The sequence below is a fragment of the Ictalurus punctatus genome, chromosome 19 (genome assembly GCF_001660625.3).
Source record: "Ictalurus punctatus breed USDA103 chromosome 19, Coco_2.0, whole genome shotgun sequence".
Classification (NCBI taxonomy): Eukaryota; Metazoa; Chordata; class Actinopteri; order Siluriformes; family Ictaluridae; genus Ictalurus; species Ictalurus punctatus.
This window is the reverse complement of record NC_030434.2, coordinates 8,313,938-8,331,437: the sequence shown is the minus strand read 5'-3', so window position 1 is coordinate 8,331,437 and position 17,500 is coordinate 8,313,938. Positions and strand designations below refer to the sequence as shown.

The window sequence follows — 17,500 nt, the reverse complement described above, 5'->3', positions numbered from 1 at the left end:
AATGAGACTTGAGTATATACTCGAGCGAGTGCAGTCCACAAAGTGGCTGTCCAATGAGAACATTCACGATGCTATACAACAGATAAACTAGTGAAACTAATCGCCTGTGGATTATTATATCGTTCGACCACATTTGGTCATCAGGTCCCGCCCACTACTCAGCTCTCGCCTATCTTACAAATCGAGGAGGATGAAAGCTAACACGTGCTTCTTAAAGAAACGTGACATAAACAGAGGAAAGTGCTTTCGGGCCTCTTCCGCATACACGAGCTGATTGGCGAGTGTCCCCGTGATTGACAGGAGAGAGAGTATGTCGCCCCTCCGACTCGGATGTGGCGTCTTCAGGATTCGAGCTCGCAGTCTCCCAACGATAGGGCCAAGGTTTTTCCGTTGCACCCATGGAGAGGTAGGTGGACCTCGCCAACAAACAGTCTGCCCGTCACGCAGACGTCTCTCGATTCACTGAAGCAGTAATAACATCGACTCGATGTCGTTATCTCTCATGAACTTTGCGCAGTCGGTGCACTAAGGAGAAGTGAACGTCAGCAGTACAGTCATCGGTCGTATAAAAACGCGCATGACATCATCTCGTCGCCCGGCGTCTGCGAAACAGATGTCGAGCCTTCAGGTTCATACGCAGAATCCAGCTCACTGTCTCAATCAGACTAGTATTCATCATCATCATGGACGCCAGGGATAAAACATTACAGGACAGCTGTGTGTGTGTTCATCTGACGGCATTAATAAACGGCGGTCGAAACCGAGCCGGGCGCCGTACCTGACGATAAGCGACCGATCGACCCATTTCGTTTTAAAAAATAACACTCGACGTGAAACATCGCTGGACTTTATTACGCAAATAAACAGCACTGACTGTAGCGTGACAATCGGCTGTATTATTTTCAGATGAAATAAATATGAACGTATTAATCATTAGTCAGTATTAAAGTAAATAAAAGATATCCATCCAAACTGAACCAAAAATTAGCACTCCAAATAACAAATATATAACGCATCAAAAAACACTTCAAATAACACAACAAAAATGGTTGCGCTTCTAGAGAGCGGTCTCGTACGGTGTGACGGCAGACTCGACTCGGTCGCTCTCGCAACGGACGCAAGCGGGAAAAGCTATCAGTGTGGATTTTTGTAGATAAACGATCATTCCGCATAGCGATGTTATCGGTGCGGAATAATCAGCAAGACCCATCGATCCTATTAGCCTATTAGCCTATTAGCCTATTAGCCTATTAGCCCTGACACAATTCTTGTGGTTCGTAGTGTGTACTACATTTAACAGCACAGCACGTGCATGCAGTGACGCTTGCCACGGCGATCGGGGAGCCACCCGAGAGCTACACGTTTCCGCTTTCTTAGATATACTAGCGGTCGGACCGAACGCAAATAATATCCGCCCGGCAACAGTGACGAGTCAGTGAAGCGGTAAGGACGCAGGGAAGGTAGCGTACGCACGCATGACTTCGCCGCAAGGTCGTAGCTCGTCCCCGTGCGACTCAGGAACTCCGGACGGCCTCCTCAAGGCCGAGTTCAGCAAGTGACGTCGAATCAAAATGGCTGCTCGCAACAGTAAACAAACAGGTTGTGCTGGCTCAATCGACACGAAGTAGCCGGTCTTTTATCGTACATTTACTCGTGGACATTTATTCACGTAGCGGACGCTTTTCATCCGAAGCGACAGGAAACACGAGCGAGGCGATATATCGTACGGAGAACAATACAGGCGCGACCGTACAATTGAGTTCTAGAGAAGCAAACTGCGCCGAGTAGCGGTGTAAGAGCCAGAGTCGGTGTTGTTTTGGGGTTTTTTTAGGATAACGTGGGGGTTGGAACGTCAGGGGTTAGTCAGGTGTTCAACGAAGACGTGGGTCTTTAGCTGTTTTTGAAGATGGCGAGAGATTCTGCGGCTCTGGTCGAGGTCGGACGTTCTTCCCAGTACCGAGGGGCGGTTAGTTTGAAGGTTCTGGAAAGGGACCTCGAGCGTGACGCTCACGTCACTTCAGGCCAACGTGAGCCACAGTTTACAACCGGTTTACAGCGTGAACGGCGTTTACTTCAATGGTGGAAGGGAACTAGTGGAACGTAAGCGACCCGACTGGTTAGATGGGTAGATAATGACAGGAACGTTTCGATCAGCGCTTCCTACTTACACACGCACAAAGTAAGTTAGGGAAAGGAAGTCGCGTGTGTTAATACTCCGCAGGGATGTGACACGGCAGCGAGAGAGCACATCCCGAATTAAACCCCTCGCGAAAAAAACAAAACACCTTTTATTTCACCGAGATTGTTTACATGTATGTAAGGCCGAGGCACTCGGAGAGAGGTGTCCAGTGACGTGTCCTGAATTAGCAGTTGTAAAAGTGGAAGCGGGCTTCCAGGGGACAGGCAGTACGGAGCCGCTCGCCGAAACCCCACCACGTCCCGGTCCGTCTCCGAGCCCGACGCGTAAGGAACGTCTTTGTCCCTTGTCTTCACAGTGACGATCCTCGTCAGTAGGAACGTTTCCAGCGGCGTCGATCCATTTCGACACGGATCCGACACGATAGCGACGAGACGCGAGATCGTTTCGGCCGTGACAGAAGGTCAGAACCGATTTCTGTTCTCATTCAATTGCGGCGTAGTCGAAGCGTGTATTATTCGGAATGTTTTTTCGGGGGGGGATTTTTCCCCACCGTCGTCGAAAGTCCCCGTCGATCTCAAACCACAAACACGAAGGTTTTAAGAAAAAATGAAATGCGGATCTACACGTTCTGAGGGGGGGAAAACAAACAAACAAACAAACAAAAACAAACCAACCGGAACGCAAACGAATGTCGTTTTGTTATTTCTGTGCTTGACATTTGGGCCATCTGCCACAGCGGGTATTTATAACAACGCGCATGACACGCCGTGTTCCGAAGTCGACTCCCTTGTCCGTCTTAAGCCTTTATCGGTCGGATTCGTTACCGAAGTCTGCGTGATTCATTATAGAGGCCGATACGACAGCGTGGTGAGTTTCTCGATTCTGATTGGACGGAAGGTGTCGATGAATTTGCTCTACTAGGGATCGTTGTAAAGTATTGTTTCTGTAGTAACAACTGATTCACGGGGACCTGTCTGGAAGAGTCGTACAGAATTCAAATAAGGAGTCTGCGGTTTTACACAACCGGGGCGAATAAGACGACGGTACGTTTCGCCTCATTTATTAAGAGAGCGAAAAAGAGAACGATGGAGGGAAGAGCTGTTTATAGCTGTATCCTAGGTGACTTGTTTTGCAGCTGCTTTTGTTTCCCTCAACATTCAATATAACTATAAACTAATAAAAAGAATCACGGTGTCGTTCGGTTATAAATAAAAAACAAAAGAACACCGCGTGTAATGACTGTGTAAACAGGATAAAACTCTATGCGTCATGCTGGCGTAGGGCGGTAATAACTCCGTAGTGTTATTAGAGGTCGCACCACGCCGTCGTGTTCTATTCTATTAGCGTCTGTATGGATTTGATATACTTTTGCGACACGGAGTAGCATAACGTGCTCTACAATAAGGCTCTACAAAAAAAAAAAAAAACATACATGAGGATGGAACATTTGTCATCAGCCACAACTGGAAACTATTTACGCACGTGTAAAAATGGCAGAGACGCGAGACGTGCACGCCGCGCGGGGGAGGTTGATAAGGTCTCGACTTTCCCACAAGGCGTTCAGGCTTGCCGTATCGTGTGTACCGTCCGTCGTTCAAACCCGCCGTAGTTCTCAGTAGAGCCGTAATGTAGCTTTGACAAATGACGTCTAGCAATTAAGGGGATTTGTTTGTTTGTTTGTTGTTTTTTTATTTTTAGCTGAAAGTGATTAAATGTAGCTCAATCGCGAGGAATCCGGCCTAATCTGGCAACAATCAAGTGGTTTAAACACCATTCATACTCGCGTTTTTTCCAATTACAGTTTATCTTGTGTTATATTTTGATGCACTGTCGGTATTCAATCTGCCTGAAGTTCTTCGTGAACAGTTTTCCAAGCTTGGTTTGCACTATTCACGGTTTATGAACGCGCTGCCAGAGATTTCGTTTACGCTCCGCGAGTTTACGTACGCATTCTGGCACAGTCCTCTCGTATGGGCGGGGCTTAACAACGATTCACTCCTTGATTGGCTAGTGAGAGTTGGATCGACAGCTCCCTGACCAGGAAGTAGAGACTCCGGTGTGGGGAACTTCGGAGAGCGTTCTGGATGCGGTTCTCTGTATAGTCATGGTGTTTGTACCGTGTAGCGGAAATGACGTCCTTCTTGAGTCGGTATGTTCGTTCGTAATTAATATTTGAGGTCTGGGTACGACTATTTTTTTCCAGATGAGCTCTCAGGAGCGGCACGGAGCGTCGTCGTCCTCCTCAGCCGGACACTCGAGCTGTCAATCCGAATCTCGCTAGCCGATGAGAGTAAATCGACGTTAAGCCCCGCCCACACGGCGAACGTAAACTGTTCACAAAGGACGCCGAAGACCGCGTTACATTTTCGCCACCGGCTTCACTGTTTTCAAGTTTCAGAGCGTTTTAATTCTCTCTCTCTCTCTCTCTCTCTCTCTTTGTATATGTCTGTTCGTTTCTGGAAAAGTTACGTTCGATACTTTTGGCACAAATCGAATTCCGTATAAATCTACTTTAAAATCCAGCCGGGTTAAAGACAGGCCGTTGTCCTGAAAGACCTTACTAGACGAAGGAACAGGTTTATTAGGTTATATGCAAACTCTTGGCAGTTGACGCCGAGCAGAAGCCGTAATGCCATCCTTTAAAAAAAAAAGCCTGCTGCTGCAGATCTGCAGGGGATGTTATTACGATCTGGCGCACGTCGAGAGCACGCCTTTGAAATCCGTCAGTTGTGGTCGGGAATCACGCCGTGAGGAAATTGCAGCGAGTCAGACATGATTTTCCACTGTTGCGTACTAAAGAATAGAAGAATGATCCCTCTTACAAGCGGGAGGTCGTCGTTGCTGTCGTGTTCTTCACGTTGTGTCCTATTTTTCCGTCCCACTTACGGTTTTTTACTTCTCGACATGAAACACGCGCTCGGATCGGTTTTCTTCATTTAAAACCCAAACAACGTTTTTTTTTGTTGTTGCTGTTGTTGTTTTTTGTTTTCATGCTAGAGGTTAAATGTTAGAAGCTGTTATTATTATTATTATTATTATAATTAGTTCACCTGTATACTATTTTATAGCGGAATGGGGCTACTGTTCTTCCTGTAACGCCGACTACGTCATCAAAGATGGCTGAACTGCTCGAGAGAGGCGTCCAGGGGAATGGAGACGTCCGTGGTCTAGCAGTGAAAAGAACAGAATATCGGGATGAGTACACTTCATGGCCCTAAAGTTTATTTACACCTGACCGTCACACCCATATGTGGATCCGTATAGAAAGCTTTACAGTTTAAACATTACAATTTCCCTTCACCGGAACTAAGAGGCACACGGTCTGAGCGATAGAACTCGAGATTCTTGCACAGAGTCCTGACCTCAACACCAGCGAACGCCTTTGGGACGAACTGGAACACCGACTGCACCCCAGACGTCCTCAGTACCTGATCTCACTAATACTCTCTTAGCTGAATGATCACAAACCCCCACAGTCACGCTCCAAAATCTAGTGGAAAGCCTTCACAGAAGAGTGGGCAAAAAGGGAATAAATCTAGAATGTGATGTTCAACACGCACATATGGGTGTGATGGTCAGGTGTCCACATACTTTTGGCCATACAGTGTATCTCCTTGCTCTTAGTACGTTGATGTATCAAGTCTTGTTTCATGTTGAAGGTTTTAACGATCTCACACATGGCATAAATCAGACACGGGTACTCTCTCCGTGTCGCTTTTCAGTCAGGCAGCGCCGCTATTCCTCAGTCATTTCTGCCTTTGTCAACAAGTAAAGGAAGGTCAGTGATTCCAAATTAGGAGGTCAACTTCCTCCTTGAGAGCAAGCAGAGCCTCTGCCAAGACGCCCAGCGGAAAGGCACAAAGTTCAGAAGAACAAGGGCGTGCGGTCTACTTCCTTGTTTGTCACGGGCCTCATAGCGGGACTGTATAATAAACAAGGCGTGGAACACTTCGCATGCACAATAATTCCGAGGTACCGTGATGCGTTACCACGACGAACTGGATTTGTTTTCCTAGGAAAAAACGCTCGTCCCAAATTCGATGGATAAGGGCCCACGTATTTTCTTGATTTGATCGCGGTTTAACGTTAATTGTAGCTACCACGTACAGTCTATCCAGCCTCAACCTAGCTGAAGGCGAGCGTACGGCTGATCCGAGAAGGCAGTGAGTGTAACTGTTCACGTTTCCGCCCGTACACCGCCGGACGTTGACAACGTAACCCGCAGTAATAATAAATACGATTATCCCAACACGAACGCACTGGGCTGAAACCCCGACGGTTTCGTTCAGCTCAGTTGGGAGGTCTGAATCGCGCCGTTTTGCCGTACGTCTTCAAAGCTGAAGCGGATACACCGTGTCTCGTTTAAATGCCGCTGAAGGCGTCGCTTTGTTTACTGGATTTGCGTCGAGGAGAGCGTCCCCGAGGGCCCGAGTAGGAATCGAGGAAGCGTTTGATTTGCTTTTTCATCCGGAACCGACGCACTTTTCACCCCCCGGTTATGTATGTGACCAAGCAGACCTCCACATCCGGCTGTACGTCGATCTACACCGACGACAAAGGAAGACTGAAGCCATCCATTTAATCTACGTGAGATCACGACCGCGCGCGTTGACGTCGACTCACGGACGCCTGTTACTTCGAGCCTCTTTATCGAGGCAGCTGACAGTGCTATATACAGTGCGTGTATATATAGCGTGCAGGCCTTCCTTCCCTGGCTAATCCGTACAACCGAGAGGTTTACGCTAGCATGTTTATCTTCTTCTGGCAGTGACGGCAATGTCATGTGTCACAAAGTGAGTTTGTATCCACGTGTATACACCGGGATAAGATCGAGCGAGAGAGGAGTAGGTGTTCTGGAAAGCGACGGGGAATAGAAGCGTCCTCCGAGTCACTCGATCACGGGGCCGTCGGGTCCATGGGAAAATCTGCCTCGGCAACGTGATTATTTTCGTCTCGGGGTGCGAAGGTTTGACCCGATGAAACTCAAAACCTTTTTTTTTTTTTTTTTTTTTTTTAAATTAGAAACGCTGGTGTATTTTTAGCCCATCAAAGTGTCACCGTAGGGATCCAGTGACCGTATTTCGTTTAACCTTTCCACCGGATAGGAATAATAAATAATAAATATAGATTTTATTTCTCCATCGACTCTGTAGACTTGTACCGCTTGTTTATATTCAGGTCTAGGTCCTTTGGCTTGTGACGTTATATGTGGCATTATTATTATTATTATTATTATTATTATTATTATCGTGTGTAGATCATGCCTACACGCAGTAACAGTAACGATTCAGCTAGAACAATGGAGAGAACTGACGCAGGTGACCTCCGACCGCACGTTTTACTTCCAGTCCCAGCCCACAAACCTGAATCATGCGTACGATCGGAATTACGGCGTTTTTTATCCGGCGATGAAGTGAAGCGCTGCGACTTTCGACAAGTGACCCGAACACTCTTATAACATAAGCTTAACGCCGCTATATATAACAAATATAAAACCCGAACATCTCACGACGAAAAGCCGTTCATCAACATTTAATGAAATGAATTAGTGAAAGTACAAAGTGTATTTATTTGAAATGAGACACAAAGGGTACGGAGAATAAACAACGCAATATGGCAAAAACTATGTCAAATGAATCATTACAAAACATGTATAGTAAATAGTCTGTTACACACACACACACACACACACACACACACACACACACACACACACACTCAAGTCTTTTCAGTCTTTTCTGTAACATATATATACTATAATGTTTGCTAGGAATACGAGAAGCTTGACTACTGATTATTAGCGTTGCTGAATTTTTGGCCTCCCACATTCAGAGACCAAGAGGCTCCCAGACTAAACAGCTAGTCTTTGCCTGACGAGATTTTACTCAAGTGTTTGGAAACACACCAAACCTGCGCTCCTCTGGTTTGATAGTTTGTCTTGGCGCACGCTATCGAACGGGCTTAGCGCACAATTTGTTTTATTGTCCTTGTGTGTGGGCCTTGCTGGAAGGGGGAACTCATCGCCGGGGGAATTTTTTTTCACGTCGGCACCGAGAAGAACAGAGGGTTTTTTTAAATTTTTTTATTTTTTTTATATACAGCAACCGGGGGAGTTTCCACAATACCGAACTGACTCGATGCCACCTACATCATTACTAGGAAGTTGGCGTTTCCCAAATCGTACATTTCACACAGCTGTTGTTTTTTTTTTTTTTTTACCCACACTGCTCAAAACAGGCATCGCAGTCAGCGTTCGAGAGAAACACAACACCGCAAAGCTCGACGCACGCAAGTCCGTCCATGGTAAAGTCTTCAGACGGACATCGGGCCAGCTTTCCATGACGCAGGCCATCCCGGGTGTCTTGTACAGAACGGTCCGAATTAACATGCGCTTTGTTGCTTTTCTCTCTCCGCAGCCTAATAAGCACTTGAGCATGAAGACGAGAAGCGAGGAGATGATGTAATGGCACTGTGGCCCAGGAGAAAAGCCCTCTTTTGTGTTGTCCGCGCAATGGTGTGAAAAAAGCCACCCTCCTCTTTTCCTTCGCCGGCAAACCCCTACCACCACCACCACCCCCCCCCCCCAAAAAAAAACACAGCCGAGTCTGCTGGAAGCAGGCCGAAGTGATCTTACTGCTTGGCAAACACACAGCCCATTACCACATCCATACTCTCTCAGACATGCACACATACGCATAAGTGCATAGAGAGGACAGGGGTTTTTTTTTGTTGTTGTCGTTTTGTTTGTTTATTCGTTTTTATTTCCCGTCTTAGTACATAAGGAAAACCTGCTCTCCTTCCCTTCCTCCCGTTTTTTTCACTCCTCCCCCCCCCCCTTTCTATTCCTCGCTTTCGCTTTTTCAATCTTTTTTTTTTTTGTTTTTTTTTTTCTTCTTCAAACTCACCAGCCAAACACTAAAAGGGTGACATCATCGGCTGCCACCACAATGGGGTCGTTCTTCTGCTGAAGGCCCTCGCGGGCCACGTCATCGCACCACAGGAAGAGAGGAGGTAACAGTCAGAGAGACGGATAGAGAGGTCATGGATACGATAGAGCATGCTGGGAGAGCAGCCCCGGCCTCGGCGAGACTCATCGGGCCGGAAGGCCTCGTGGCCCTGCTGGAGGGCGGACTGGACCGAGTGCTTCTGATTGACAGCAGGCCCTTCGTGGATTATAACACCTCGCACATCCTAGAGGCGATCAACGTGAACTGCTCCAAGCTGATGAAGAGGAGGCTGCAGCAGGACAAGGTGCAGATCGCCGAGCTTCTGCAGCATTCGGCCAAGAAGAAGGTGAGTACGTCTGGCAGTCGGAGCTTTTTAAAAAGCGTCCGTCGTAGTAGTTGTAATTTTCGAGGTCGTTCGTGCTTGATGAAAATGATCTGTTTACAGGTTTTGACTGGAGTGCGATAAGACAATAAGTAAAGAACCTTGTTTACACTCTGGGTTTTATTTATTTATTTATTTATTTTTAATTTTCCCTACAGTATCAGGATCATTTCCAGATGGAGGCTTTAAAATGTGACCTCATGACCTTATCGTGACTTTTATAAAGTTCTAAACGTCAGTCTCGCTCTTAAACGCGCCTCGGGGAAACGTTTGCATCGATCACGCCGTTGTTACAAAACGACAACTCGCGCAGACTGTGCAGCCCGGTCCGGCTCTATCGGAGGGGGGGGGAGCTACTTCTAGAAGTAATCATTTAAAATCCTCTCATCTAATATGGGTAAGTGCAAGTCGAGCGAGAGACTGGAGACCGGTGCAGTTAGTGCGAGGTTGAAGCCTGTTGAGAATAAGGAATTCGAAGCCCGCTGCATATTACGCAAGAACACGCTCATATTAGGAACTTTTGGTATAAAGTCACACAGGAAGTCACGAAAAAGTCATTTGAACCAGCTTCAACCGATAGAGTAAGGACATCTTTCACACACGACAGAGCGACTCCTGAACTTGTACAGTTCCTCAAACCCGGCTCCATCATTCCAGTTCAGAGTCGGCCTCAGCACCGGGAGAACCTTTCCGCCAAACTGTCTGTCCGACGCGACGGAGTAAGCTAGCGCTCTCACCTATCTGTCTTTCTCGACTCGGGGAACTGTCGTTTATAGCCAGCGAATATCCGTGGCTTATTTACTTCAGTTCTCGGGCGTGTTACATTCCAGAAAGAAAAGGTCACAGACACGCAGTCGGTATCTGCTATAAAGGTCATCTGATAGGTCGGTTAGGACACGTACGGAACACCGGGCTAAACAGGTTTTCTGATTTGATCTCGGCACCGAGACTGAAGAATCCTCTATCCGTCGTTGACGGTTAGTACTTCTACTGCTCGAGCTTACTGCGTACTCGCAGCAGTCGGTGCCGTCGATCTCGATGGTGTTTATTTCACTGCGGATCAATAAGAGCGTTCACCGTCGGCTTCGGTCTAGTATATAGACGTGTGTGTGTGTATACGGGTCTTCTAGAGTTGCCCATGCATTTTCCATACCGCTTATCCTACACAGGGTCACGGGGAGCCTGGGGTCTGTCCCAGAGGACTCGGGACCCGGGAACCCATCGCAGGGCACGATCACACACACACTTCGGACACTTTGGACGCGCCAGTCAGCCTACCGTGCACGTGTTTGGACTGGGGGAGGAAACCGGAGTACGGACGATGGTGTATCTCATCCGACAAAGTCGCACAACCGAGTAACTACAGCTCGAGAGCGTGTGACGGAGAAACCGCAAGACTGTCGCTTAAATTAAACTCCTCCGGAGATCCGCTTCACCCGTGGGTGTTTATTTTGTCGTTGTTGTTTTTTTTTTTTAAGCCGTGGACGTGTGAGTGAGAATATGCTAATTCACGATTACGCAAGTCTTACCACACAGGGAAGGCCGTCTCAGCGTTTATACATTTTCATAAAGCCCTCACCACTGTCGCATTCAGGCGTGTTTGATGAGCGACTTTGACCCCCCCTGCCTGCAAAACCCCAGTGTTCGCGAAGTGTCCGTAGCCAGTCCAATAACCCATCCCCACTCACGAGGGCCCTTGGGAGGCCTTAGCAACAGGTTGCCAAGTGACCTCATCTCAGTGCTATCTGTCTCAGTCCAGCCTTGAACCTCCCTGTCTCCACACACACACACACACACACACACTCCAAAAATAAATAAATAAATCAAGGCTTCTTTGTTTCCTCGCTCTAACTACAAGCACGTTTTCTCTTATTTGGCGTTTTATCCCCCCCTCCGTACTCGCACGAAAGCAGAACGAGCTGTAGTGGCGTATGAGGGATGCTTGGGGGTTGTGTAATGTCAGGACTCGAACGTTGCTCAATCTGGGATGACATCAAACCCCGAGCCACGCTGTCCTGTGGAATGCATGCGAATCCTGAGATAACCGACCGAGAGAGAGCGATAGCAAGCGAGGGAGGGAAGAGAGAGATCCAGAGAACAGAGGACACCGTCACCGGAGAAGTCCTTCTTCTAATAGTCACACGTTTTTTTTTATATATATATATATATATATATATATATATATATATATATATATATAATATAATACGATGCTAGTTATATATTATTAAAGATCACAGGGCGAGATTTTTGTTACCCCTCACGCGTCACTGGAGGAGTTGTGTCGCGTTTTTTTTTCTTTTTCTTTTCTTCTTTTAAGCGCCTCGATCGACGTTTAAAAACGTCTCCGTTCGCCTCTCGCGAGTCGTCCTCACACGAGCGCCGCACTGAGGAAACGTGCAATAGGAGCTCATGTATATTGTTTGACCTTGGTAACCCCCATGTGGAATCAAGGTCATGTTTTGAGAACAAACGGTTACGTCATGTGCAGCAAGGATCCCATCGCACACCCCACCCCACCCCACCCACTTCGGAAATGTCTTGTTGCTCTGGAAACAAGACACTCGGTGTTGATATAACACGGCTGGTTCGCCGGTTCGTGCCGTGACGCCGTTACCGCCGGACGTGGATCATTATCCGATAACAGTGCACCGCGAGGTGTTTCATCCCTTCTTATACAAAAGGAATTCTCCCACGATCGCAATTCTTAATTTATTAACGAACGATACGTGTTTGTTTATTTATTTATTTTTATACATGCACACTTCATGCTGTGGTACACGTTAGTTCCTGTTATCACTTGCGTTACAGCAGCTGTAAACTGTCGTTCCCTCGTCACGGTGCCCCTCTCTCTCGAAGCGAATGAGTCTTTGGTGCCGAAGACTTTCCCGTGACCGACACTGGAGACTCCTTCCAGGAATCTAACATGCAAGAGAAAGCTCATCATAACACCACATCATCGATTTATGCTTGGTTAGCACGTTTACGTCGCACCTCCGGTGCTTCGAGGGTTTCCTCCGGGATACTCCGCTTTCCTCCTCCGGTCCAAAGACCTATGTTCTGGGTTGATTGACATTTCCAAATCGTGTGCCCTGCGATGGGTTGGCAGCTAATCCAGAGCGCCCCCTGCCTTGTGACCCTGGGATAGGCTCCAGGCTCCCCCATGACCCTGTGTACTTGGTTGCTTACATTTATATAGCGCTTTTACATAATATGTGGTGGGGGGAATCTCCTCAACCACCACTAGCGTGTCGCATCCGCCTGGATGACGCGACGGCAGCCGTAGTGCTCCAGAACTCACCAGCTATCAGTGGAGAGGAGAGAGTGATGTAGCCAGTTCAGGGATGGGGATTATTAGGGGGCCGTGATGGATAAGGGCCAGTGGGGGAATTTCGCCAGGACTATACCTCAGGTTATACCCCTACTGTGTAGGATAAGCGGTCTGGAAGACGGATGGACGGATTATAGTTAGCTCTTTGTGAATGATAACATAATGGAACGAGAGCATTAATATAACTCGTTCATTTGAATCTCGTCCAACGCTACTGTCCGCATCGTTAAATGTTCATTCGTATTCTGACCAATCAGATTGGCGATATCAACAGCTTTTAGTTACCGGTCACGTCACGTACACGACCGCAACCACTTTTACGGATGAGTTTTCATTCCCGCTTTAGCCATCCCGTCCTACATCCAGCACGGAATGATTTTCTCCTGGTAGAGCTGAGCTTTAGGTATCCAGGACAGATAACGCCACGTGACGGGCCAGCGTTACTTTCCATGACTGTATCTGGAAGTGGAACTGCGTGACAGCGGGGGACATGCGCCGTCTGCATGTGGTGCCAAAGAAACCCGATACTGAGCCCTCACAGCATGTTAGGTTAGCTGACACCCGTTGCAGTGAATCGAGTGCTTCAGACTGCAGGTCCGGGATCAGGCGGGTCCTAACTGTCTGTGCGCGATTATACCGTGTATCAGTCGGCGAGTTGGGGTTAGTCGAACTGACTGGAGATCAGTTATATAGATCGGTTAAATATGGAGCTGGACCAGCTCGGGTGGTTTCAGCAAACCTCGAAATAGGTCAGCTCGAGCTGCGGAGACCTGATCTGGGATTAAATGTGCGCGTAGCGAGGCCTCGCTCGTCGCTAAATATACGCGGACGGTGGGCGTAGATTGTTTGTGCAAATTTATTTGCCTCTCTGAGTTGGAGTGTCTGGAGTGCGTAATGAGTATTCCATGAATATTCAAGAAAGCTTTCATGTCACATGTTTGAGGGTTTAGTTGATGGATCATTAATTAAGCCTAGAGCCATGCGTGCGTGCGTGTGTGTGTGTGTGCGTGCGTGTGTGTGTGTGTGTGTTTGTCGTCTCTGAGCAATTTAAGTAGGGAAGTAGGATGGTGTTATTTGTCCTTTTATTGGAGTCGAATAAAGCAGTGACTAAGCTCACCATTTGCACATCTCTGCTTTTTAATGTATGAATGTAAATAATAATAATAATAATAATAATAATAATAATAATAATGTTCATATTTGGTGATTTCAATCCAAAGAGTGAATATTCATAAATCATTTTAGAATAACATGAGACCTACAGTACATTACTGCCAAACCGCGTTTCGGATCAGCGGCCGCCGGACACCGTCATATATATACTTGCTGGTGGGTCAGACGGAGACTGAAGCTTCCCCCGATGAGCCGAGTTCCGTCACCGCTGCATAATTTGTTCCCTTCTGTCCGGTCGTCCTTTTTCTGTGTTGAATAAACGAGGGAAACGATGCGTTTCGACAGCTCGTAAATGAAATGACGGCATTGGCGCAGGTGACGGCGAACACCAACTTGGCTCTCGAGTCGAACACCAACTTGGCTCTCGAGTCGAACACCAACTCGGCTCTCGAGCGGCGCGACGAGTTCGAACCCCGACGACGTCGCAATCATCCAAATGAGCAAAACTGCCTGTGCTCTCTGGGTGGGAGGGGTATTCTCATTCATTCTCTCTCTCTCTCCTGTCAATCAGTGCGAGACTAACCATCAGCTCATGTATGTGGAAGAGGGCAGATAGCTCTTTCCAATGGGTGTGCTTTTTTTTAAAATGTATTTATTTTCCCGCACTGCCGTTCAAAAAAAATGCGACGGGGCGGTTTGCCGTGCCCGGGTGGTAGCGTGCGTATGATAGGGGAGAGATGGGTAACGGGTGGTGATTGGCGATAGACCTAAGTTGGGTAGAAAATGGGGGGGGGGGGGGGGGGTTAGCTTTTTGTCTGGACTCAGAACAAAGACAGTGTTGCTTTATAACAAAAGAGTTTGATTACCAATAAGATTCCATTACACAAATCATTGTTTTTGATGAGCAGCTGAAACTACTTTTGATTTAGTTCATTTGACTCTTCTGTCTCTGTGTGTGTGTGTGTGTGTGTGTGTGTGTGTGTGTGTGTACATCAGTTGGAACTGCAGAATCAGGAAGTGGTGGTTTATGACCAGAGCTCGTCTGACCCCTCCTCCTTGTCATCAGAGGCCTTCCTCAGCGTCCTATTGGCCAAACTCGAGAGGAGTTTCCCGTCCGTCCACCTGCTCTCAGGTGAGATATGACACGTTTGCCCTCGTCCCACACCGCCATAAAACACACTTCACTTTGCCAGCCAGATGGAGTCGTACCTCATTAACACCTCACCGTGTACAGGTCTATCCTCAACACCTTTCCCTAGAGAAGTCTTTCTAACTGAGTCAGTTAGAAAGACTCTAGTACCGAGTCATACCGACGCAGAGCCGCTAGAGAACGAGAATCCGTCGTAGACGAAACGCACCGAGCACAGAGGACACGTCTCCTGACGCGTACGTCAACACGGCGCGGGGTCGCGAAGAAGAAACGGATAAAACACGAGCAGGAGTGTCGTTACAGGGACGCACACAGCCCGCCTCTGCTTATCGTTTATCGTCCGATTCTTTTCCAAAAACAGCAGACGTGTTTTATATTCCTCTTAAACCTCAGCAGTTTGTCAGCCATAAAAACTAAAAAAAAAAACAAAATTTTATTAATCAAACAATCATGCTTTTATAGGTAATGTCGTGAAAGTTAGTCCCCGTCATCGCGTACGTCATAGCAGCTATAAACAATCGCTCACCCTCGTTTTCTTCAAAATCGAATCACACGAATGCAGCTCGTCATGTGACCTCTCCCGGAAAACCCCTCCGTTCCGACGTTAACGAGACGGTGCGAAAGTTACGGCTCGACCGCTGACCGTGACCGGAGACTCCTTCTATATACGCTAGAGAAGCACGCTGGATACATGAACCGCCGAGGGATTTCCCGTTCCATCTGTAATGCTTCCCTTAGACGTCATTAATGAAGGTGTATAAAAGACTGTTCCTTGTCATAAGGGTCGTAGTTAAAATGTCCAGCCTGCAGCATAGTACACAACTTATTCGTCTTTAAAAGATATTTGAAATGAGCTGTAATTGTTTAAGGCCGGGGCGAAAATCGCACAGCCGTCTCCTTCCTTCTCGGTAAAGTCTCTATACTGTATATATTTAATGAGAGGTCGCATGTGTGTGTGTGTGTATAACAGGAAAAGGTGAAACCACGGTCATAAGTTTCTGTTCTATTTTTTCGAGTCAGGTAGTACATGGGAACTAACAGCGGGTAGGGACTAAAGTCGTGACAGGAGGAGGAATCGAAAGTTCAGCACCGCGCAGACGAGGGCCGGGCGAGACGACGCAGATGTCACGTCGCGATACCCGAGGACGTCTTTACACGACGCGTGATGCGGAGCACGATACACAATCCAGCTGACAAGCGGCCTGCGAAAAACAAACCGAGTTCGACGATTTCTTTTCTTCGTTGCCTACAAAGACAAAGACGACGGCGTAAACGAAAGCAAACAAACGAAAAAACACGGCGAATCAACGGCGTCCGTTCAGAACGGTTTCAAATGCAATTATTTTTAATAAATAAATAAATAAATAAATACATCACCATGCCAGTAATATGTCCGAAAAGTGACGATGGGCGTATCGATATCATCGACCGGATCAGTGGCTATTCGTCGGTTGTCGCTCGGTAGCGTGAACACAGGGTAACGTGGACGTGACTGAGGACCGGACGTTTCACTTGGGGCAGTGCTGGCTTGACGGTTGAGGCGCTGGGTTACTGATCAGAAGGACGGGGGTTCAAGTCCCAGCGCTGCCGAGCTGCCACTGTCGGACCCTTAACCCTCTCTGCTCCAGGGGGCGCTGTATCACGGCTGACCCTGCGCTCTGATCCCAACTTCCTAACATGCCGGGGTATGCGAAGAAAACAGTTTCACCGTGCCGTAATGTATACCTGACCGATAAAGACTGCATAAAAAAATACAAAACAATTCTCCAGACTGCAGTTAAATCATCTAATACATGTTTTTTTTTGCCTGCTAGAATTATGGGACTTACGGGAACGAGTGGTCCCCCCTGTGGCGACCGAGACGACACCAAACAAAAACAAAAGCGTCCGTATGCTTTCTAGCATCCGGGACATCGTTCTAGTATTCGTGCACATTCGACAACAGAGCAGCGTTGATCTTTTTTTTTTTTTTCAATGACATTCGCGGGTAATGTAATCATTCTCTGACGAGGACAAAAAGAAAACAAAAACGAAGTCGGTGAAAATCACGGTCTGTCTGTATCCACTCTCTAAAGCTGACGCGTCTTGATACGCTCTTGGAAAGATTCATCCAACCCCACCGTTCCTGATGTACCGGCTACAGCACGAGCCTGTCCAATAGGTTAAATATCGAACCTCGGCGTCACTGAACTCCAGCTCTGTGAGGTCCTTTCATAAAAAATAAATAAATCAATCAAATAAAAGACATGTCGGGTAACATTTCTTTCACCGATTTAATCCTGACGCGAGTGAAATATAGCTAGTAATGGAAATCAAATCAAATAAAAGAGGCAGAAAGTGTCAGTCTGGCCAGCTTTAGCAAAGTGCCAGAGACTTTTTCCACACATGGCATCAGATTAAGCCTCAATAAACACAGCGTATCCTGAGGTAACCCCTC

At 47.3% G+C, this 17,500-nt stretch overlaps 1 protein-coding gene across 2 annotated transcripts in view; it reads left to right on the top strand.

The window, feature by feature from the left end:
* Positions 1-17,500, top strand: part of dusp16 (dual specificity phosphatase 16) — a 29,619-nt gene that overhangs the window by 3,899 nt on the left and 8,220 nt on the right. The window contains exons 1-3 of one of the 2 annotated variants that reach the window (XM_017494549.3): positions 1-2,600; positions 9,049-9,433; positions 14,910-15,045. The exon at positions 1-2,600 is cut by the window's left edge and continues 1,740 nt beyond it. In XM_017494549.3, the coding sequence (XP_017350038.1) occupies positions 9,182-9,433; positions 14,910-15,045 (388 nt within the window). In that variant the 5' untranslated portion in view covers positions 1-2,600; positions 9,049-9,181. The remainder of the gene's footprint in view (positions 2,601-9,048; positions 9,434-14,909; positions 15,046-17,500) is intronic. The other variant, XM_017494548.3, reaches the window with a different exon arrangement.